At 41.7% G+C, this 21,008-nt stretch overlaps 1 protein-coding gene across 1 annotated transcript in view; it reads left to right on the top strand.

Moving 5' to 3' along the window:
- Positions 1-17,341, top strand: part of ARIH1 (ariadne RBR E3 ubiquitin protein ligase 1) — a 48,709-nt gene extending 31,368 nt beyond the window's left edge. Inside the window, exons 6-14 of the mRNA XM_083586654.1 lie at positions 4,693-4,759; positions 6,146-6,252; positions 6,608-6,650; positions 7,176-7,247; positions 8,423-8,553; positions 8,858-8,915; positions 9,735-9,995; positions 12,763-12,875; positions 14,192-17,341. Of these exons, the coding sequence (XP_083442780.1) occupies positions 4,693-4,759; positions 6,146-6,252; positions 6,608-6,650; positions 7,176-7,247; positions 8,423-8,553; positions 8,858-8,915; positions 9,735-9,995; positions 12,763-12,875; positions 14,192-14,276 (937 nt within the window). The 3' untranslated portion in view covers positions 14,277-17,341. The remainder of the gene's footprint in view (positions 1-4,692; positions 4,760-6,145; positions 6,253-6,607; positions 6,651-7,175; positions 7,248-8,422; positions 8,554-8,857; positions 8,916-9,734; positions 9,996-12,762; positions 12,876-14,191) is intronic.
- Positions 17,342-21,008: the final 3,667 nt, after the last annotated feature.

Raw genomic sequence — 21,008 nt, forward strand, 5'->3', positions numbered from 1 at the left:
GTACTTTTGAGACTGTCCTCAAAAAGCATAAAACAAAAAGGCACATGTTTTTAGGTATCCTACCTTTTCTTCCACATACACGAATTACGTATCATATTTTTAATGAGAACTGTTCAGAGAGGAATACTGTGCCAGCAGTAAATGTCATTATCTGCTAGCTCATTGTGTATTGAATCTTTTTCCTCTGTCTGACATCCCCATAGTTTTAAATGTTGTGTTCCATTCATTGTCCAAGCATCTCAGAGGTTCACAGGTGGTCTCCAGGTAAGGTACCTGTCAGACCTAGGTTTGTTTTGGTTCACAGAGAATTATACCCCCAATCTCTTGTAGTTGTAATTTGTTTTTATGTTTTTTATTTACTTAAAAGCATTTCTAAATCACTTTTTTAAAAGGAAAGGAAAGCCCTAAGTGTTATACAGAAATACAATATAGAAACAATAAAAACAGAAATTCAGTTAATAGGGTTGAATCTCATAGGTTCAGGCAAAAAAACACATCTTTACAAAACACATTAGAAGCAACTGATGGATGATGCTTCAGGTATGGCACATTTTGACAGAGGGAGAGTGCTTTAAAATCTTCAAGGCATCAAATCAGTGCGCTTCTCATGATGAGAACAATGGAGTTATAGGGTGGTGTTCAGCTTTACTCAGAATAGACTCATTGAAATTAATGATACGACTAAGTTGAATTCATTAATTTCAGTGGTGAAACTTAATTGAATACCATGCATATTCCAAACCATCTGGAAGGCACCAGGTTAGCAAAGGCTGATCTGTACCCTTTAAAAATGTGTGCTTCCCCAAGTACAGGTTGAAACATTTGTTACGCTGCCTAGCAGCCAACACTTTATATCCAGTCCCAGCCAATGAATAAACAAGAGGGTAAACAGCGGACACCATATGCCCCAGGTACATAGTGGCCTTCTGCAGCTTTCCTTGACCCCCCCCAAAAAAAAAGAGATTGTAAGTGACCAGCTAATACATTTGTTTTCCTTAGAGTTCACTGATTTAGTGTTTAATATGCTAATGGAAATCCCTAGATTATGGTGCACATCTCTCTATTCATGGCCATCTGTATGAAGGGGTGTCGTCTTTCTAAAGTTTCTTGTCTTATGTCTTTTTAGACAACTGTTACATATAATTTGATCCAGTAGTGCAAAGTGGAAGAGCATCTAGTCTAGTGTACAAAAGTTGGAAATTAGTATTGTGGGTTTTAGTGTGCCAGTGCTCTGGAATATGCCTTAGCATGTGTGGTTTAGCTGGCTTGCCTCCTTGTTCTTCAGACAAGGAGCACAGGGAGGGGAGAGGCAGGAGACAGTAGCTCTAAGGTCACCTTAATGCAGTGGTTTTGAAACTTGAATTTTATGGGGATACCCATGTTTCTTCAGAAACGTGTTGGGTGTATCTAATTGAGAAGATGAGTAATGCAGGATAAACTACCCAGAAAGGCTGCTTGTGCACAGTTACCAAAATTCCCTTGCAGTGTGGCTGCAGGAAGGGATTTGTGTCTCAATGTGTGTTTGTTTTTTCCCCTCTCTCTCTCTGTTACACCCAGTTCATATGGGACAGGATTGAGGCCCAGTAGACCTCTGCAAAAACTTTGTGCACCCCTGAACATGTCCCCCAAATCCTCTTCAGTTAAGGTGGATTTCTCAACATGGAAAGTATTTCCTGTAGGTAGAAAGCTTGAAATGGGACAAATCTTTACTCAGTAACGAACAGTGTAATATTAAAAGAATGAAAGTGTACTCTTGGTTTGTACACATAAAGCTCCTTCGTGGGCCAGGGAAGTTCTAGTTTCTTTAAGCAGCCCATACAAGGCTAGGTAACATAACAATAACACATTGAAGCAGTCCTCATTTTAAAGAGTTTCAATAGAGCTGGCATCTGCAACCCATTAAATGTTACAGAAGTAATGCTTCAGATGAACCTTTTCAGATATATCTGCAAGACTCTTCCCTCTTATCACCAGGCACCAGCCATTATATCAGGCTGCAGCAGAGGAGGGGGTGAGAAGGGATGCCGAGCCACTCGCATTAGTGTAGCTGAGAGACTGGCAACATCTGGTGCCACCTCTGCTTAATCTGTTTCTACTCCAGCTCATCGTTAGAAGAACTTGTAATCAAGAACCTGTACATGAATTTGCTTATTTATTCTTCCTTCCCAGTCCATTTGACTTTTATATTATGTCTTTTTAGACTGTAAGCCTGAGGGCAGGGACAGTTCCTGTTTGTAGTCATTAGTAAGTTCCTCTGGGACCTTTTTTGGCAGAACAGCAGAATAAACATAAAGTAATACAACAATGCAATAAAATGCTATATTGAGGGTTTCTGGACTTAACTTCTGCAGTGAAGATTAGGGGCCAGGCAGGCAAAAAATAATCACCACCATCTTTTGTACCTACCAGATTATTTTTGTGTGTGGACACTTGTAAGTGTGAGGAGGCTTATCAGTATCAGAAATGTAGTTCCTCAACCACAGAACATGATTTTAACTTTGAATAGCTGTCTATTAATGGAAAAGGAATTCTGTTAAATGCATGCCTGCTAGTGTGTTCTAACACACATTTTTAAAAAGCGGATTGCCATCCCTGTGCTTTGAAAAATTTATTGTTTTGGGGTTGTTGTTGTTTTAGTATTGTTGATACCCTTTGTCAGCTCTGATGTAAGACTAGCTCAGTTTGGCTGCTCCTCTCGCTCAGCTATATTTAACTTTACCTAGCAGTGTTTGAAATTTCTTGTTCTTCCCTCACTATACCTTTCCCCCACACTTCTGTGTTGCGTCAAATGGTTAACTTTAAGGCAGGGATTGTCTTTCAGCTGCTTTGCCTTTTGTTGAACGCTAGCAGGAGGCAGCATGTGACACAAGTGTTCCAAGGTTTGCACAAGCACCCTGTTATCTTCTGGGCTACGTTTAAAGTGCTAGTTATTGTTTTATATAGCAATTGTGCAGCTTGGCCCCAGTCTATCTTCTTAAGTGCCTGTGCTCATATGAACCCTAGCATGCTTTTTTCAGTGTCTTCCCAGGAGGCCCAGACTGCCTTCAATATCTGCCTGTTAGGTTAGTTGGGACCAAAGTGTAGCTTTTTGTGGTGGCACCCCTGGCTTGTGATTCCTTCCATAACTCATAGAACTGTAGAGTTTGGAAGGGACCCCGAGGGTCATCTAGTCCAAACCCTTGCAATGCAGATCTCAACACACCGTCTCCCATCTAATTTGAAACCATAAAAGACCCTGCTTAGCTTTGCAAATGCGTTAGCGGTTTTATTGCCATGCCACTAGCTAGGTATTGTCATGTATGTAAACTCCTTAGAGGTTTTATTTACAATTAAGTGGTATGCGAATTCTGTTAAATAAATAAATAAGGCTTAGCCTGAGAACTAAAAATGTTTATTTGGCTGATACCTAGGACTTAACCCAGGACAACATAAAAAACACTAAGTACATCTTTCAGAACCACCAGGGGCTTCAGTATGGCATGTGCAGGGAAGACCTGCTGCAGGCAGACATGGCATGTATATTTCCCTGTACTTGTCCTTTAAAGCAACAAAAGTATTGTAGGCCACATGCCACAAGATGCCCATTTGCAAAGCTGCTTGAGTTAATCTCCACAGTAAAAATTTTACTTGGTTGATGGAATAAATAGTGCAGATATTGGGAGCTCTGCTTGATCAGACCAAAAATCCAAATAGTTTAGCATTTTGCTGGAACCCCAGAAAGAGGAAATAAAGCTGATGGTCTTCTCCCAAAGTTGCTCCTAGTTGCTGGTATTTAGTGGCAAATTCCTCCTGAACCTAGAGGTTGCATATAGCCATTAGTCAGGATTCTAAACATTAATGTTGGACAACCATTACATTCCTTGAAGGAAACCCCTTTGTCACAGGCTTCTACTTTCAGACAGAAGTTTTTTTGCCTAGTATACTTGTTTTAGAGCAGAATTATCTAAATAAAGCTGCAAAGCATATGTTAAACATCACTGACGGAGACTGTCGCTAAATACTAAATTAAAATTTGATCTTTGTTATGGCTCTTCATTTATCACATGGTATACTACTTTGGATTATTGCCTTCAATAATGCATGAAACCTACATTAAAACATTATTGTTTTGCAGTATATGGTTATTTACAAAAAAGTCTCTTAAATATTTGATTGGTGTCACCAGAAATCTACAGGTGTCTGTTTTAACTTTTGATGATAGGTTCTGAGTGGTATGCATGTTGCACTAGTTAGCGTCCGTTTTTCATTTTGCTTATGACTTTGCAAGTGCAGTGTTGTACGTCCATTCACTAATTTACATTGGGATGGAAATCAAGATTAAACATTGCCTTTGTGTTCTGGGCTCTGTGAAGGAAATGGTTGCAGGCATGCCAACAACTGAGTAGAAATAAGCAAAACATATCTGGGGAACAAGAGAGCGAATAAAAACTGGTCACAAAACAGTGGTGGGGTTTTTTTGGGTTTTTTTGAAAGCAGGGTATTAATTCTGCTTTTAAAATGTGTGTTTGCCAAGTAAAAATACAGCATGCCTTAAAATTGTGGGGGTAGGGGTGGGGAATTACGCAGTCTGCGAAAATGATTCTCCTTGCTCACGGCTTCTGCCAAGCAATAAAGCTGATGTAGCAAACAATTTGTGGACTGCCAAAAAATGAATGTTCTCAATGAAATGTTTTTTCTCCCTTCTCTTCTTAGGCGCCTCATCACAGATTCAAAGGTTAAATTAAAGTACCAGCATTTAATAACTAATAGTTTTGTAGAGGTGAGTGTTATGTTTCAAACTATGCTGAAGAGACAGGCTGTGATTTGAGGGCTTTTGCCCATCTCTTTCTTGTCTTAGCAGGCATTTACATGTAGTTTTCATGGTGGGGGTGGGGGTCAGATTTTGTTCAGTTGTTGGCAAAGGTTGCTTCCCCCACCCCAATTAACAGGGTTGATCTTACATAGGCTCATACTGATAGAGAGTGTTAAGCTTTTTGTTAATAGGTGGCATGATTTTAGCTAGAATGCTGCTTTAAATACGAAAATACTTTAAGCTGGAACGTTGCTTTATAGCACAGCATTCTGCAGCAGAAATTTGAAATCCCAGTGCCTAATGTAATGGCTATAGACAGCTGTTCAGGAGATTAGAGAAGGTAATAGTTGTTAAAGGCACATTGCTGATTATGTGCCAGGTATTTCAAGCACTCGATTTATAGTCCTTTGAGAACAACTAGGCACAAATTTTTTGTGTCTTCATCAGAACCTAGAGCAGGTGCTTCTGAACTGAATCCAGTATTACTGTAGGGTGCTACTTAAGCAGATGTGTTACAACTTTATAATTGGTGAACCTTTGAGGAAACTCAAAAACAGCCTCGCTTGTTGTCCCCTCATTTGTAATAAAAGGATTTTTGAATTCAATTTGTGGAATGCCGGTGAAGCCTAAGCTGAAGAGGACTGAAGAATCACAATAAGCCACATGTGACCCTCAATTCAATCTTTGTTAATGTGCCTGCACTGGTGTGACACTAAGCCACAAAACTGCCAGGTTCTCCTGAGCAGACGACACATGGGAGCGACCCATATGTGAACATCACGGACCTTTGGCCCCCTAAAAATTAAACCACTTAACATGAAAGATGAGCCATTTCTAAAACTACCTTGTCAAGCTACCTTGCTTATTTTTGAGCTGAAATTCAGATTCTTAAAGCTTTGCCAAAGGGAACAAAATACTTTAGGATGGATGGGTGGCTGTCTTTTAGGCATAGATTATGACCTTTAGAGTATCTTAATTTGCTTTTGTCATCAGAATAGATTTTCTTATAGATTGCATTTGTAGTCTTGGTGACATTGGGAAGGTTGGTGGGGGACTACTAAATTGATTATCTGGAGTTGGTTCTATTTAGAAGGTTATCCTGGGTAACATTGGGGCCCCCCATCTCATTTTATAACTGATTCTATGAAATTGGCTTGGCATATTCTGCTTGGCTGTTGGTGTGGAGGGACAAGGTCTATACCAAAATGAGAATTGTGGCATTTTCCTGTCAAGATGAAACAAAGCTTTGGCTAAAAGGAGACTTCTGGGGAAATGGAAGGGAAATACCACACTTTGATATCTTTAATTCTGGTCAATTTCCAAGTAAGATCTGGTAGCTTTTTATTTTTGCAGTGCAATCGGCTGTTAAAATGGTGTCCTGCTCCAGATTGCCACCATGTTGTTAAAGTTCAGTATCCTGATGCTAAGCCTGTTCGCTGTAAATGTGGCCGTCAGTTTTGGTAAGCAAACATTTCTTGTGTTGGGTTGTAATGATTTTGGATTACTTACCACTAAGCGGAAGGTGGTTCCTGTTTCTCTTGAAATGACAAGTTGCCTTGGTAGGCCTATCCATGCCGACTACCAGCAAGCCAAACACTGTCCGTTTGGGATCTGATAAACTTGAGTGTTTTTACTTCCTGTCTGGGATTGAAAAATTGAGGTTCTCAGGTACCCGTCAAGCCACATTACCTTGCTGGTATAATGTTTGGCTTAGGAGGTAACAGTTACAGTTGCTTGAATTAGAGCAAGCCTCTAAATTTTCGTGTTGCATAACCATAGACTGTGTAATATGTATAAATCTTTTTATTTTTACAGCTTTAACTGTGGTGAAAACTGGCATGATCCTGTTAAATGCAAGGTGAGTGTCTATGGCAGAGTGCTGGAAAAGTAAACTAGCCTTTCTGCTTAACTATCACAGTTGTAGTGTTGTAAAATACTTTGATGATACTTAGCAAGCTATTCAGACATCTTTGCCATGGTTACCTGTTTAGTTTCCCTTAAGTTGTGTGTAATTCACCCTGAACTATTTGACTCTGGGTAACAAGTGTATGAAAGAATAGTCCATCTTGACTGTAACAACAAAATAAGCACTCCTCCCCTTAGTTCAGATCTTTTATTTCCACCTAGAGGGTATTTGACACAAACATGAAGAAAATCATAGTTGTAAGACATATCCACGATACATAATTATTCAAAGGTTTATGCTGGAATCCTGATGTGTTATCTTGGAGTGTTGGATCTGAATGGGCAAACCTTGCTTAACAGGATATGATGTGTCCAGTTCAGAGGAGCCTGTGAGCCATGAGGTGCAGATGCACATTTCTCTGTGGCGTTTTTCACTTCTTCTCTTGTTTTACCATTCTTTTTTTCTCTCTCCTGACAGTGGTTAAAGAAATGGATTAAGAAATGTGATGATGACAGTGAAACTTCAAACTGGATTGCAGCAAACACAAAGGTTTGGAAGCATCACATTTCTCTTCAAAACATACTGTATTGGCCTGAATATAAGCCGCACTGCAAATAAGCTGCACCTTTAAAATTCGGAGGCTTGGGAGCTGCAGATGGACTTTGCGCCGTTGCCCCGGGGGGGCGGGGGCGGGCTTTGCCAACGAATATAAGCTGCACTTTAACTTTTCACAATCGGAATTTGGAAAAAAAAAGGCTTATATTTGGGCCAATATGTTAGATGCTCAAAATTTCACACTTGCAGAGCTGCTTTTCCCTTACAAAGACATAACTGTCAAATCCTGAACTTCCATTGTGAGTAGTGAGGGGTAAGTCCTCCATGTAAATAATGGGCTGTGTTTTCCTTACCCCCCCCCCCCACTTCAAAGTTCACAGTGAAGCCAAACATTACCACCAAAAGGTACAACAGGCTTCTGTCTAGCTCTACTTAAAATGAGGCTTTTAGAGCTAAATTGAATGGAGGTGCCAAATTGGCAAACATCTCAGTACTTTATAGATTGAGAAGTACTTACATGTGGTTTGCTGAGTATAGGAATACAGAAAATTGCTTTAGGCCAAATCAGACCATTGGTCCTACCTAGCTCAGTATTGCCTATGGAGACTGACTGTGGCTGTCCAGGATTTCAGAGTTTGGCCATTCCCAGCCTTTATGTGGCGATGTGAAGGGTTAGACCTATTACCTTTGGTTTGCAAAACATGTGCTATTTCACTTCACAACGACCCATCCCTTTAGTATGTTCATTCAGTGCATGTGGAACCCAGTCTCACTGGACTTAAATCAGTAGATCTAGAACGTGTTTAATATCAAGTGTCAAAGCTGAGCGTCACACACACACACACACACACACACACACACACACACGAAAATGACCCACTACTTGCAAATGGCTTCCTATCTAAGCTATCCCATGAACTGGAAGAAGTGCAACTTTTCCTGGCATTGATCTGTTATTTTGTGCTATTATATTGCTATAAGACTACCTTTTCACTACATTGCTAAGGCAGCAATGGGAAGCCAGCTGACAGCTGAATGTGTAACCAGAAGAGCCACTATTGCAAATTCTTTGTAACATCACAAAGCACTGTCTGCATTCCTCCCCATTTTTTTTAAGTTGGAAGACACCCACTTTTATTTCTTTCCACCACTCTTCATACCCGTCACAGGAATGCCCTAAATGCCATGTGACCATAGAAAAGGATGGAGGCTGCAATCACATGGTCTGTCGGAACCAGAATTGTAAAGCAGAGTTCTGCTGGGTGTGTCTTGGTCCCTGGGAACCTCATGGGTCCGCCTGGTAAGTTTAAATGAATTCCTCCCAAGCTTTCTTTATGTGTCTAATTGTACTGCCATGTTTTGTTTCTGTACTCTGCAAAAATAATTCCTGTGGGATAAAAACACAGAGCAGTGGCTGGTGCATATGTCTATACTTCTTAGGGTGAGAAAGGTCTGGGCTGTTTCTTGTTGAGCCTCTGCTCAAGGTATCAGAGGGGCTTATTATGTTTACAGTTATGTACTTACCAAAGAATACTTGGAGCCTCAGAGCGGCAAAAACAAAAGAAGTTCTGGAATCCACTATGCTCATAAAAATCTTTTTTCAGGTACAACTGTAATCGCTATAATGAGGATGATGCAAAGGCAGCAAGAGATGCCCAAGAGGTGAGTCCATAACTCTTGGTGACCAATATTAGTAAGTAAGTAAGTAATATTATTCAGTAAGATGGTTTGGCCTAGCTTTGCACTGTGCTTGCATTTTCCAATTGAGCACTGCTAGCTTTCAAGCTGAACTCCACAAAACTGTTAGACTTTGACACAAGAGGCCGACCCATTTTGTTACTGCTTCCTGATGTTGTCCTGGCCAACTTGTAAAACTATCCAACTTGGGCACTGGAAGCAGTAATTTGAGTATGAATATGCCCAACCCCATATCCTATCAGCCAAACCCTTCTTGGCAGTTGCTTATTGCTGAAAGAGGTTTTCTACCAGATTAATTTCTGTATGGATATCATTTCTATCTAGGCAGTTTATTTCACCATGTTGCACTTGGGCAGTTTTGCCACAGAACCCACTGCCAATAAGACCTCTTCTATATATTTATATGGAAAAATAAAAATGTCCGTTCATCACATGACCGGGTATATGCCGCTTATCAGGTCCACAAATGTGGCAAGTAGAGAATTGCAACAAAATGAAGTATATCCTAAGTCCCTGTTCAGGGCTCCATGATCCTGTAGCACTGTTTGGGGATTGCAAGGGACTCTTTGTTTTCTTTTCCACCTGCTTAAAACTCTCTCTTCTGTGTCACATAGTGCCAACAAGATCAGACTCAAAGCAAAAGGAGTACTGTGGGACTTTGAATAAGAACATTGCCCTGTTGTGGCCAAATTTTCCAAGCCCCCTCATTTATGGGGCAAGTCAATCTGCTATTACTCTGTTTTAACTATTGATTTTCTTTTTCCCTAATGGGAATTAACACAGCGATCCAGAGCAGCCCTGCAGAGGTACCTCTTCTACTGCAACCGTTACATGAACCATATGCAGAGCCTGCGCTTTGAGCACAAACTCTATGCCCAAGTCAAGCAGAAAATGGAGGAGATGCAGCAGCACAACATGTCATGGATCGAGGTCCAGTTCCTGAAGAAAGCAGTCGATGTCCTCTGCCAGTGTCGTGCCACACTCATGTACACATACGTCTTTGCCTTCTACCTCAAAAAGAATAATCAGTCCATTATCTTTGAGGTAAGGAGAGTTTACCAGACATTTTTTAACCCAGCTGTTGGGTCCTAGCATAGCATAAGAGTCCTGTAGGATCAGATCAAGGCTTATTTAGTCCAATATTCTGTTCCCATAGTGGCAAACCAGATGCCTAAGGAAATCCCACACATAGAACATGAGCTCAATAGTCCTGTTCCAGTCCTTTTTCTTAGTAACCAGCAATCCAGAGCCTTATTGCCTCAGTTTCTGAAGCTGGTTATAGTAGCTGTTGATGAGTAGCTCGGGTGTAGAATTATGGTCCATTGGATGAGTGACTTGTGCAGCCCCTAAATTGGACTTTCTGTAACAACTATGTGATTTTTTTCCAGCGGTTTTGTTCTGAAGGCCTTTTCTGTGATGGCTCCAGAGTTGTGTAGTCCTGTCCGCCACGAACTCTGTATGTGTTCCTTAGTTAAACAAAACCAATTTCATGCAAGTGTCTGGGGTGATTGGCAATATAGGCTTATTAACTTTGTTGATTATTTCCCACATCCCACTTTTCAGCAGAAGCATCTGCAAGTGATTTACAACTTAATACAATGGCTCACTTCTTTGCAAACTTAATATGGCAGTGGGCATACATGATGCAAAACAGTGGGTCAGGTGTTAACGTACATACATACAGGCATAATTTTATTTGTACGCTGCCTTTCCAAAGATCAGACCCTGCTCAAGGCTGCTGACAACAGGAAAAATACATAACTAAAATATAAAAGTAGCCATAAACAATAAATAAAACATTAAAAATGCACAACCAAACTGAACAATTTTCACATTAATCGTAAGATTTAAAATAAATATACAAAAAAACCACACACATCAACAACAGGGGGAAAAATTCACAGCAAAACCCCACAAACAGTTCTCCCGCCCAAGAGTCCCTTCAGCAGCCTCAACTTTTTTTAGCTGGAGTCAGTCTGGGCCCCACCCTCCCAGGCCAGGTGAGAAAGGCCTGCGAGGCAGGGAGCAGGTCCTCCAGGACTCCTTGACAATCTGCAAATCATCAGCATTCTACTGATAGAACCTGATTTGTCTTCTTTCTGGCCTGCCCTGACTAGAGACAGGATGGTGGAAGAAGTAAATGCAAATTCAGCTCTCACAAAACTTGTGTAATGAAATTATATAATGACCAGGTGGAGGGTCACTGCAGGAGGCAGTTCAGAGAGGGGAGGAACACAAAAAGACAGCTGTTTCTAGTTTGTTCTTTGTTTTTATGCACTTTAATTTCACATTGTTGTAAGCCACCTTGCAAAGTGTCCTGTTGAAGAATTCCCATAACTATTCAAAAGTCAGAAGTTGTGGAGTTTCTTCAGAATGGTGGGAATCAAAGTTTGTTTTAGAGATACATAACTTGTCTGTAGAGTCTCCTTGCCTTTTGAATGCCTTCTCTAGGTAGGCCTGCGTGGTACCCTCATTGCTATCATTTAGGAACTAAGCAAAGTGACAGCAACAAAAAACAACTACCAGATTTAGCTCTTTTGTTAACTTGTAGCAGTTTTGATTTTTACTTTCTACTCCGATAAACTTGCTGTTTTAGTTGGTGTCTCTACAGCTTATTTTCTTTTTTATTGTATTTTAATACCTTATTTGTTAGGCACTCTAACAATATAAATTTATGTTGACATATTGAGTCAACACGAGATCCCATTGTATTCCAGCATAAACAAAAAGTTGCTTCTTGATCTTAGGAACCATTGTGCAAAATTTGTTCACAGTATCTTAAGAGGTGTCCAAATGCATAGCGAACTGACAAACCACTTTCCAAACACATGCAAATAAATAAATTTCAACTTGCTGTATTACCAAAAGTGCAGTATAGGTACGTTTTGGAGTTATAAAAGGAAGTGTAAGCAAATCCACAATTTAACAAGTAAAAATTGCCTCTCATTTATTCAGCCTTGCCACAAAGGCAATCTTTAATATTAGATTTCATTTCCTGTGGGATATCAGAACAGGAACAGCCCAAAAATGTAAACAGTGTTGTCCTTGCTACCTCACCAATTAACAAGTGTAGGGGTGGGGCCCACTTCTAGGAAACTTAACAAATGCCACAAATGGCGAGTGGCGTCAGAGACAAATGTGTGTGGAGTAACTAATATAAATTTTACCTTATTACAGTGTTAGTTTTTACATACCTACCCACTCACCCAATATGCCTCCATCCATATGAGCGAGAGGCATTATCAGACACATTTTAGTCAGGTGAAAACACTCAGTGATGCTGTAAAGCAAGATCAGTGAGAGGCATGAGCTGGTGATAATTTTGAGAGCCAGATAGAAAGGCCTGGTTGGTAAATAGGTTTTTTTCCTAGCTTATAAAATGCAAAATAATTAACTGCTGGAGCCAATTATAATATAGCTTCCACCTGACTTCCAAGACAGGAGCAGTGAATTGGTCACATAGATAAATGCCCTTAAGAATTGTGATTTCTTAATGGGAAAGAGTAATGGCTGTTGGTCAGAAGTCATGATTGCCCAGAATAACATCTACTTGGTTTGCAACCACAAGATGGTTTTGTCTGCCTGTAGTACTATAGAAGGTGATGGTAAGTTTTCCAATACGTTAGTGTGTTATCCTGCCTGCTATTCATACAACCAAATGAGAGAACCGCTGTAAGACGAGAAAAATATTCAAAGTTGGCTTCAATGAGTATTTGCTAGCAAAAGGGATAAATTCCATTCATGTGGTGATTCTCAATTCAAGGAACTGCTTAAGTTTATTAAAAGTGTGCCTTGTATTTTGCCTGCCTAGAATAATCAAGCAGATTTGGAAAATGCTACCGAGGTCCTTTCTGGGTATCTGGAGCGAGATATATCTCAAGATTCACTGCAAGACATAAAGCAGAAAGTGCAAGATAAGTACAGGTATGTCTCTTGTTCAAAACTGATGGATTGTTAATTCATTTCATGTGCCAGTCTCTTAGGCATTAAAGTGGCTTAACTTACAGGAAATGGCTGAGCGAGATTCTGCTGCTTACTCCCAATACAATCTGTGGTGGAGGGAGGCTAGCCAGCTAACTTTCTGTGTTGGCCTTCAACCAGGTTTCCTGATCGACTGCTGCTGTTGAATCAAGCAGCTGGAGACAGCAGCAAGTTGCAGCACATGGGAAAATCAAGTTAGCATGCTCTGTTTACAGGGGCTTCTTGGCTGTTAACATTCTGAATTGTAACCTAGCAAGCGAGTCCTTATTTTTTTGGCGGCTCTTGAGCTGAAGGAGGCCACTGACCTCAGATTGCATGCAATATGGTTTTCTGTTGCTTTAAAGGACATGATCTTGCCTTTATGAGTGAATGAGAAATTGGCACATGGGACTGGTTTTGTGACACAGTTGTGCCTTAACGTTAAAGGTAAAGGGACCCCTGACCATTAGGTCCCATCGCGGACGACTGGGGTTGCGGTGCTCATCTCACTTTATCGGCCGAGGGAGCCGGCGTACAGCTTCTGGGTTCATGTGTCCAGCATGACTAAGCCGCTTCCGGTGAACCAGAGCAGTGCACGGAAACGCCATTTACCTTCCCGCCAGAGTGGTACCTATTTATCTACTTGCACTTTGACGTGCTTTCGAACTGCTAGGTTGGCAGGACCAGGGACCGAGCAACTGGAGCTCACCCCGTTGTGGGGATTCGAACCGCCGACCTTCTGATCAGCAAGTGCTAGGCCCTGTGGTTTAACCCACAGCGCCACAAGGGGGTCACAAAAGGTAGTTTTTACACCTACAAGGCATGGTTCCTTTAGTGGGTTTCCTTGGGATAACATTTTTGCATATGAGTTTAGTTTAGTTTGTGTCGCATGGGAGGAGCACTGTCTCAGCCTACAAAATTCCAGGTTGTAAATATTGTGCCGCTCTCACAGTTAATAGGCTCCACTTTTAAGAAATTGGGCCAAGACCCATGCTTAGCAAATACAGCTTGAGTTCAATTGTCATAGCATTAATAAAAATAATGATTATATGGTAATAGGTCCTGCCTGCTCTGCTTCAGCACATAATCTCTCTCACCTGTAAAATTATCCAGATGGGAGGCCCTTTGTCTCTGTTTCCATTCTGAGCAAGGTAAAGGTAGACATTCCCACTGCGAGCCGCTGTTGACTAAACTATTTCCATGCTGCCTTGAAATGCATTGTGTGCGAAATATTCAGCCTTTGTTTTCTTAACTGTAACTGTGCGCCCTTCCCCTTGCAGATACTGCGAGAGCCGGCGAAGGGTTTTGTTGCAGCATGTGCATGAAGGCTACGAGAAGGATCTGTGGGAGTATATTGAGGACTGAGACTGGCCTGCATAAAACGAACTCTGAAAACCTTTTACCATCTAGAGTGCTCATGCAATTAAAGCAAAACACACACAAAAAGGGGCACTACGCCTATTACACCGCTGGTCTGTAGTACCGGAATTCTGTTTTTGTTAATGGAAAAAAATTTAAGTAAATTATATTGTAATAAAAAAGGTAGATAAACCATTGTACAACAGTATTCTAGGTGGCCAGTAAGTGTGACAGACGCACTAAGAAAAACAAAACAACCCTCCAACTTTAACTTGTAATGTAGCTTCATTCTCCAAGCTGACTTTCCCCCCCTCCTTCTTTCTCCTATGCGTATTACAGATAAAACTTAAAACAGTTTCTTGACACTGCTTTTCATGTCCAACCAGCCATTTTGATGTACTTTGGTATGAGATTTCCCCCTCCCTCTCCCCTTCTCTACTCTCCCCTCCTCCCCCCACATGCACCAGTTCATGGGTGAATGTTGTTTGGCTTATTGTAAAGAGGATTTGGGGCGGGGGGAGGCGGGGCACACAGCAAGGAAAAACTTTGTATATGACTTTTAAAAAAACAAAGAGGACAACACAGTATTTTTCAAAATTGTATATAGCGCATATGCATGGACAAAGAGCAAGCGTGGCACGTGTTTGCATAATGTTTAATTACAAAAATATTTATTCTTTAAAAATCTTCAAGATGATGTCTATTTGCTGTGCATTTTTCTTTCATTTTGCTTTTTACCTGAGATTGGGATGGGGGGCAGTGTGTGCTGCTGTAACAAATCTTTCCCTTTCCTTCTCTCTCGCTCTCTCTCTTTCTCTTTCTCTGTTTGAGAGATTTTGATTTCCTTCTTCCTCCTCCTGCAGCTCCTTTGCAACTATTCCATGGTTTGGGTGTGTTCATTGCTGGCAACGGACACCGTCCCATTTGCACTTCAGCTTCTGATGCAAACTGGTTTACCTTGGTGTGTGTTTTTAACGTTTGGAAATGAAAGTGTAGTGATTCTGGCTGCTTTGTCTTTTTGCTCAGAATAGCCATCCCTCTTGTCCATTTCCATGCATGTCCAACATTCACCTTACACCTGGATCATCGTCATACATAGGAAGTGTTAGGAATTTTCCTCTGTGGATTGAAGTGCTCAAATGGAACATTCCTTGTTGCTTTGTCTTGTCAGTTGTGAAACACCGAAAAAAGGGAGACGGAGCTCCTCCGGGTTACGTTTTTGCAGCTTGGTTGTTGGAAAAAGTGCCTGATACAGCCTGATACAGCAAACACTCCATCTAGTTGCAAGGATCTGCAGTCTCTGAAGTCATTGGGGTATTTCCCCTCTCTCCCCACCCCCCACCCCCACCCCAGTGAGAGGGAAGAGTGAGTTTCATCTACACAGTCCTTTTTTGTAATAAAGGCTACGATAAAGCACCACTTGGAAGCAATTTGTTTAAAATCTGCTCCTGCGTTGTGTGGGTACTTTTCCACGATGGCAGTGTTTTACACTTTCAGGTTGAGAGAGAGAAAAAGTAGATCTGCTAAAGCGGTATTTAAAGCCAGCTTCTGCTGCTCGTTCAAGTAGAGATTGTGGCCCAGATCCAAAGATCTGCTCAGCTAGTTCCATGAGTCCCCAGTGATGGTTTGGCTTGTGTTTCCAGAACAGCAGCCTCCTATGTCAGCTGGCAAAGACTTCTGAAAAGAAAAGGAACTGCAGCAAACATGTGAAATATTTCTGAGCGCCTGCACTTGAAAAGAGTAGTAAGATTTTGCTGAGCTCTTGGGTTAATCTAATGCTGCCTAGCTTGTTTGTTGAGCGGTACAAGAAGCCGAGCTTTGCATCTGTTCACACGTAACTTGTCTGGCAGGGCTTATTTAGTTGCTTGCTGCCCATCTGCAATGTCCCAAAATCTGAATCGGGCAGAAGCTATCGAGGGAAGACGAACTTCAGCTTTGGCTTGGTAACATTGCAGTGGAAGATGAGTTCTCGCCTTCAGTGGGGTGTGAATATTTATTCAAAGAATTCCACTCCATTAAACTGAGTGTGGTGCAACTGTTGCTTGGATACTTCTCCTTCTAAGGCTTTCTGTCATGTCTTTTACTATGCTTTTGCACACTGCTGCTCAGACTGAACTTCCAGTCTAGTGAAGATTTCTTTTCCATGTTCTTTTAGCATCTTTGCCTAGAACTGGCCTGATTGGAACAGGTGGCCCTGCTGTGTGGGTGTGTAAATTGGATGAATGTGTTCCATACTTTCAGCATTTCCCCCAGATTTTTCTCATTTCCAAACACCTTGCTCTTGCCATACCCTCCCCCCGTCCATTTTTTTTAAAAAAAATCCAAAACTGTATATAAATCTGCTGTATCTTCTGCTCCTGAGGATCGTACACTTAATTTTGGAAAACTTTCTAAAACTCTGTGGGCTGTGGAGTGAGATCACTTGAACAGAAGCTCTTGTAAAGGCTTGCTCATCAATCCTAGACAGTTTTCCTCCTCCTCTCCTTTAAGCAGTCTCTTCTTTCCTTAAAAAGCAAATACTTGGCAATGAAGATGCTACTCAAGCTTTGGTTGGTGCAATATGCTTAAATAATGGTTTGTGTTGACTTTATCATGGGCTAATTGAATGAGGGCCTCTAGCCACACACAACAGGAGAGCAGAGCATGGTCTGTATTTAGCACCCACCCTCTTTCTGTTCCACCTAATTCACTGCAGCTGTTTGGGGTTTTTTTTTTTTTGTAGTGTATGTATCAGACAGTCTTAATTTTCAAAACCATTTAACCCTGAAATGTTTTAGTACAACTGCTGTGTTAAAAATCAGTTATTGCGTGAGACAAGAGCAGTGCTCTTTGGAGAACCTTTCCATGGACAGGAGGATTTTGTTATTCAGCACTTGGGGGTTGGTATGACAATCGGACAGGGCTGTGAAGGACTGAAGACTTGTAATCTCCTAATTTTTCCATCTAGAGAGCACCTCATGCTGTGGAAATAACTGTTATTAGACTTCATTGTAACTGCTGGACTGTTCCGTGTTAAGGCTAAACAGAGGGAGAGAAAGTGTTCCTAATTCTAATAAACTTTTATTTTGTTATTTCATTAGTTTTTTTGTGTTTGCTTGCAGTAATTTTGTCCTCTGCTTCTAAATTGGAGCAGGCATCTCCTGTCACTGCCTGGTTGTTGTTTTTTAAAGGGCTTGCTGGGTTGGGTGCTCCATCTCTTGAAGTCAGAAATGCTGACAACTCTAGTAATAATAATAATAATAATAATAATAATTTATTATTTGTTCCCCAGCCACTCTGGGTGGCTTCCAACAAAGATTAAAAATACATTAAAATGTCACACATTAAAAACTTCCCTGAACAGGGCTGCCTTCAGATGTCTTCTAAAGGTCAGGTAGTCGTTTATCTCTTTGACATCTGATGGGAGGGTGTTCCACAGGATGGGTGCCAGAGAAGGCCCTCTGCCTAGTTCCGTGTAGCTTTGCTTCTCGCAGTGAGGGAGCCACCAGAAGGCCCTTGGCGCTGGACCTCAGCGTCCGGGCAGAACAATGGGGGGTGGAGATGCTCCTTCATGTATACAGGGCCGAGGCCATCTAGGGCTTTAAAGGTCAGCACCAACACTTTGAATTGTGCTCGGAAACGTACTGGGAAGCAATGTAGGTCTTTCAAGACCGGTGTTATGTGGTCTCGGTGGCCACTCTCAGACACCAGTCTAGCTGCCGCATTCTGGATTAGTTGTAGTTTCCGGGTCACCTTCAAAGGTAGCCCCACTTTGCAGTAGTCCAAGCGGGAGATAACTAGAGCATGCACCACTCTGGCGAGGCAGTCCGCAGGCAGATAGGGTCTCAGCCTGCGTACGAGATGGAGCTGGTAGACAGCTGCCCTGGATACAGAATTGACCTGCACCTCCATGGACACCTGTGAGTCCAAAATGACTCCCAGGCTGTGCACCTGGTCCTTCAGGGGCACAGTTACCCTATTCAGGACCAGGGAGTCCTCCATACCAGCCTGCCCACTATCCCCTAAGAACAGTACTTCTGTCTTGTCAGGATTCAACCTCAATCCATTAGCCGCCATCCATCCTCCAACTGCCTGCAGGCACTCACACAGGACCTTCACTGCCTTCACTTCCAATTTAAAATAGAGTAGAGCTGGGTATCATCCGCATATTAATGGACATCCAGCCCAAACCCCCTGATGATCTCTCCCAGCGGCTGCATGTAGATGTTAAAAAGCAGGGGGGGGGAGAGGACAAGTGAGGGCCCAGGGGTCTGAACACCCATCCCCCCCCAACCACTTTCTGAACACGGCCCCGGAGGAAGGAGCGGAACCGCTGTATAACAGTGCTCCCAGCTCCTCTAGACGCCTAACACATTTGTCTGACTCCACAGTGAGACATCTACGGACCATTTTAAGGGGTGGGGGCAGACACAAGTGTGTGATAACAAGTTAGGGAAACGTCCCAGCTTGGAATACGTTTCAGGGAACAGCTAGAGAATGAGCCAGATGGTAGTTTGGATTTGTTTCTGTTCCAGCTGGTGGGATGAAGCCACTGTTGATGTGGGTTTGTTGCCCATATACAAATCTCAACATATCCCCTCACATACATAGATGTACCAACACTCCACATGTCTGCAGCTCCACTTCCTTGTCTCTGTGCATGGCTGTACTGCTTGACCCATCTGATTTTTATCTACCCCTTCTTCCAAAGAGCTCAGATAACACACTTGATCCCTTTCCTGTAGCTCAGTGGTGGAAAACCTAGATCTTGCTGGACTACAACTTCCATCGTCCCTGACAGTGTCTTGCTCAAGGTTGTCCAATGAACTTGCAAGCAGAAGCTGTTGTAAAATGGCCAAACAACTAGAACCAGCATTGGGCAGCGAGGCACATTTGAGTATTCAGATATTATATTGTAGTACCTTTGCCCCTATTTCTATTTTATATAGCAATATCCAGCTACATGACATACAAGTGGTATAACAGGTCCTTACCAAAAAGACTTGCAGTAGATACAGGGAAACGAACAAGGAAGGAAGAGATGGGTGAGGAAGGGAAGAATATGCAGTTATTTAAATTACATATACTTTGACAATAACAGTAAAGCACTAGGATCATGAGGGAGTGGCAATTTGAGAAGGAGGAGGAGGAGGAGGAGGAGGAGGAGGAGGGAAGTGGGTAAGAGGGGACACTAGGAATGAAACCGGGAAGGAGGATGTTCTGTTTTGTGGCAGAAATGTGAAGCCTGTGCAACAGGCATACATAAAACATGTTTTCATAGTAGCTTCCCCTCTGAAAACTTTCTCTGGAGCCCCCCCCCCCCGAGATCTGAAACCTTTCCCACCGATTACAGAAACTGCTCAAATGAAAAGATGCTTGCCATGATGTTTTCTAATGCATTTTGAGGAGAGGCTGTATACTAACGATGAAGCCTTAGAAGAATGACATCTGTGTCCGCCTTTTTCTAGGCAACTAGCAATTTAACTATGACAGTGTGCTCAACACAGTTGGGTACTGTTTCCATAGAAACAGAACCCTTCTGCAATCCATCTTGCTGCTCATAAGGGGAGAAGCATAGCTGTTTTTCATCCACCTTTTTTCATGAGCTTTTAGTCACTTGTTGCACCTGCAGTTCTGAAACTGACTTTAGGTGCAAAGGTGTTGCATCCTGCCTCTTGCCAATTTTGTTAAACAAAAGCAAAATCTAACTTTTATTAGTGTGGTTTAAGAGCATTTGCAATGCAGCAACTCAAAAGTATTTCATTAAAAGCAATTTCCACAAAAGGCTTTAAGTCTTAGAGGAATCACAGATGTGCTCAATAATTTATGGAATTTAGTGTTTTTTAAAGGCAGTATTTTATATAGATTTAAAATCATTACTTAACCCTTTTAAGTCTGAGGAATACAACTGAAGAATTGTAGATGTGCAAAATTAGGTATCGATCTCATTTTTAAAGTTCCTAGCTTACATTAATATACGAACACAAGAATTACCAGTGCTCCAGTTCTGTGAGTGTTATGATGGGCATGATCCAACCCACACAGTTGCTGCAGTACAAAGTGGGTGTAGCCAAACGGAATAAAATTTTACTTCACTGCTGATTCTTCCATTTTATATTTGCAATATAAAATATGTGCCCCTTTTCTATTAGGTTATGCCGTAAGCATTTTAAACTGTTCATTTGCTCCATTCAAAACTATATACTCAATTACAAATACCGACAAGCATCAATAATTCAATTTAGCAGTACCAGTAGATCTCAGTACAACTCAGTACCCAATGGGTGGGGAAGCTGTGAGCCTCCAGATGTTGAGCTAGAGCTCCCATCATCTCTGACCTTTGGCCATGGTGGCTTTGGGGTGATAGGAGCTGGGAGTCTTAACATTTGAAGGGCTGCGGGTGGCTCTTCCCTGCTCTAAAACAATACCGACTTAAATGAAACATGTATCTCTTTGTGTTAAAAATCTTACCCAGATACAGTACTTTAATTCAGTGGGTTTTTTTCCTAAAAGAAAATGTTTAGTGAGGTACAGTGGTACCTCAGGTTAAGTACTTAATTTGTTCCGGAGGTTCGTACTTAACCTGAAACTGTTCTTAACCTGAAGCACCACTTTAGCTAATGGGGCCTCCTGCTGCTGCTGCGCTGCCAGAGCACGATTTCTGTTCTTATCCTGAAGCAAAGTTCTTAACCCGAGGTAATATTTCTGGGTTAGTGGAGTCTGTAACCTGAAGCGTATGTAACTTGAAGCGTATGTAAC

Source organism: Podarcis filfolensis (assembly GCF_964270895.1).
Source record: "Podarcis filfolensis genome assembly, chromosome: 14".
NCBI lineage: Eukaryota > Metazoa > Chordata > Lepidosauria > Squamata > Lacertidae > Podarcis > Podarcis filfolensis.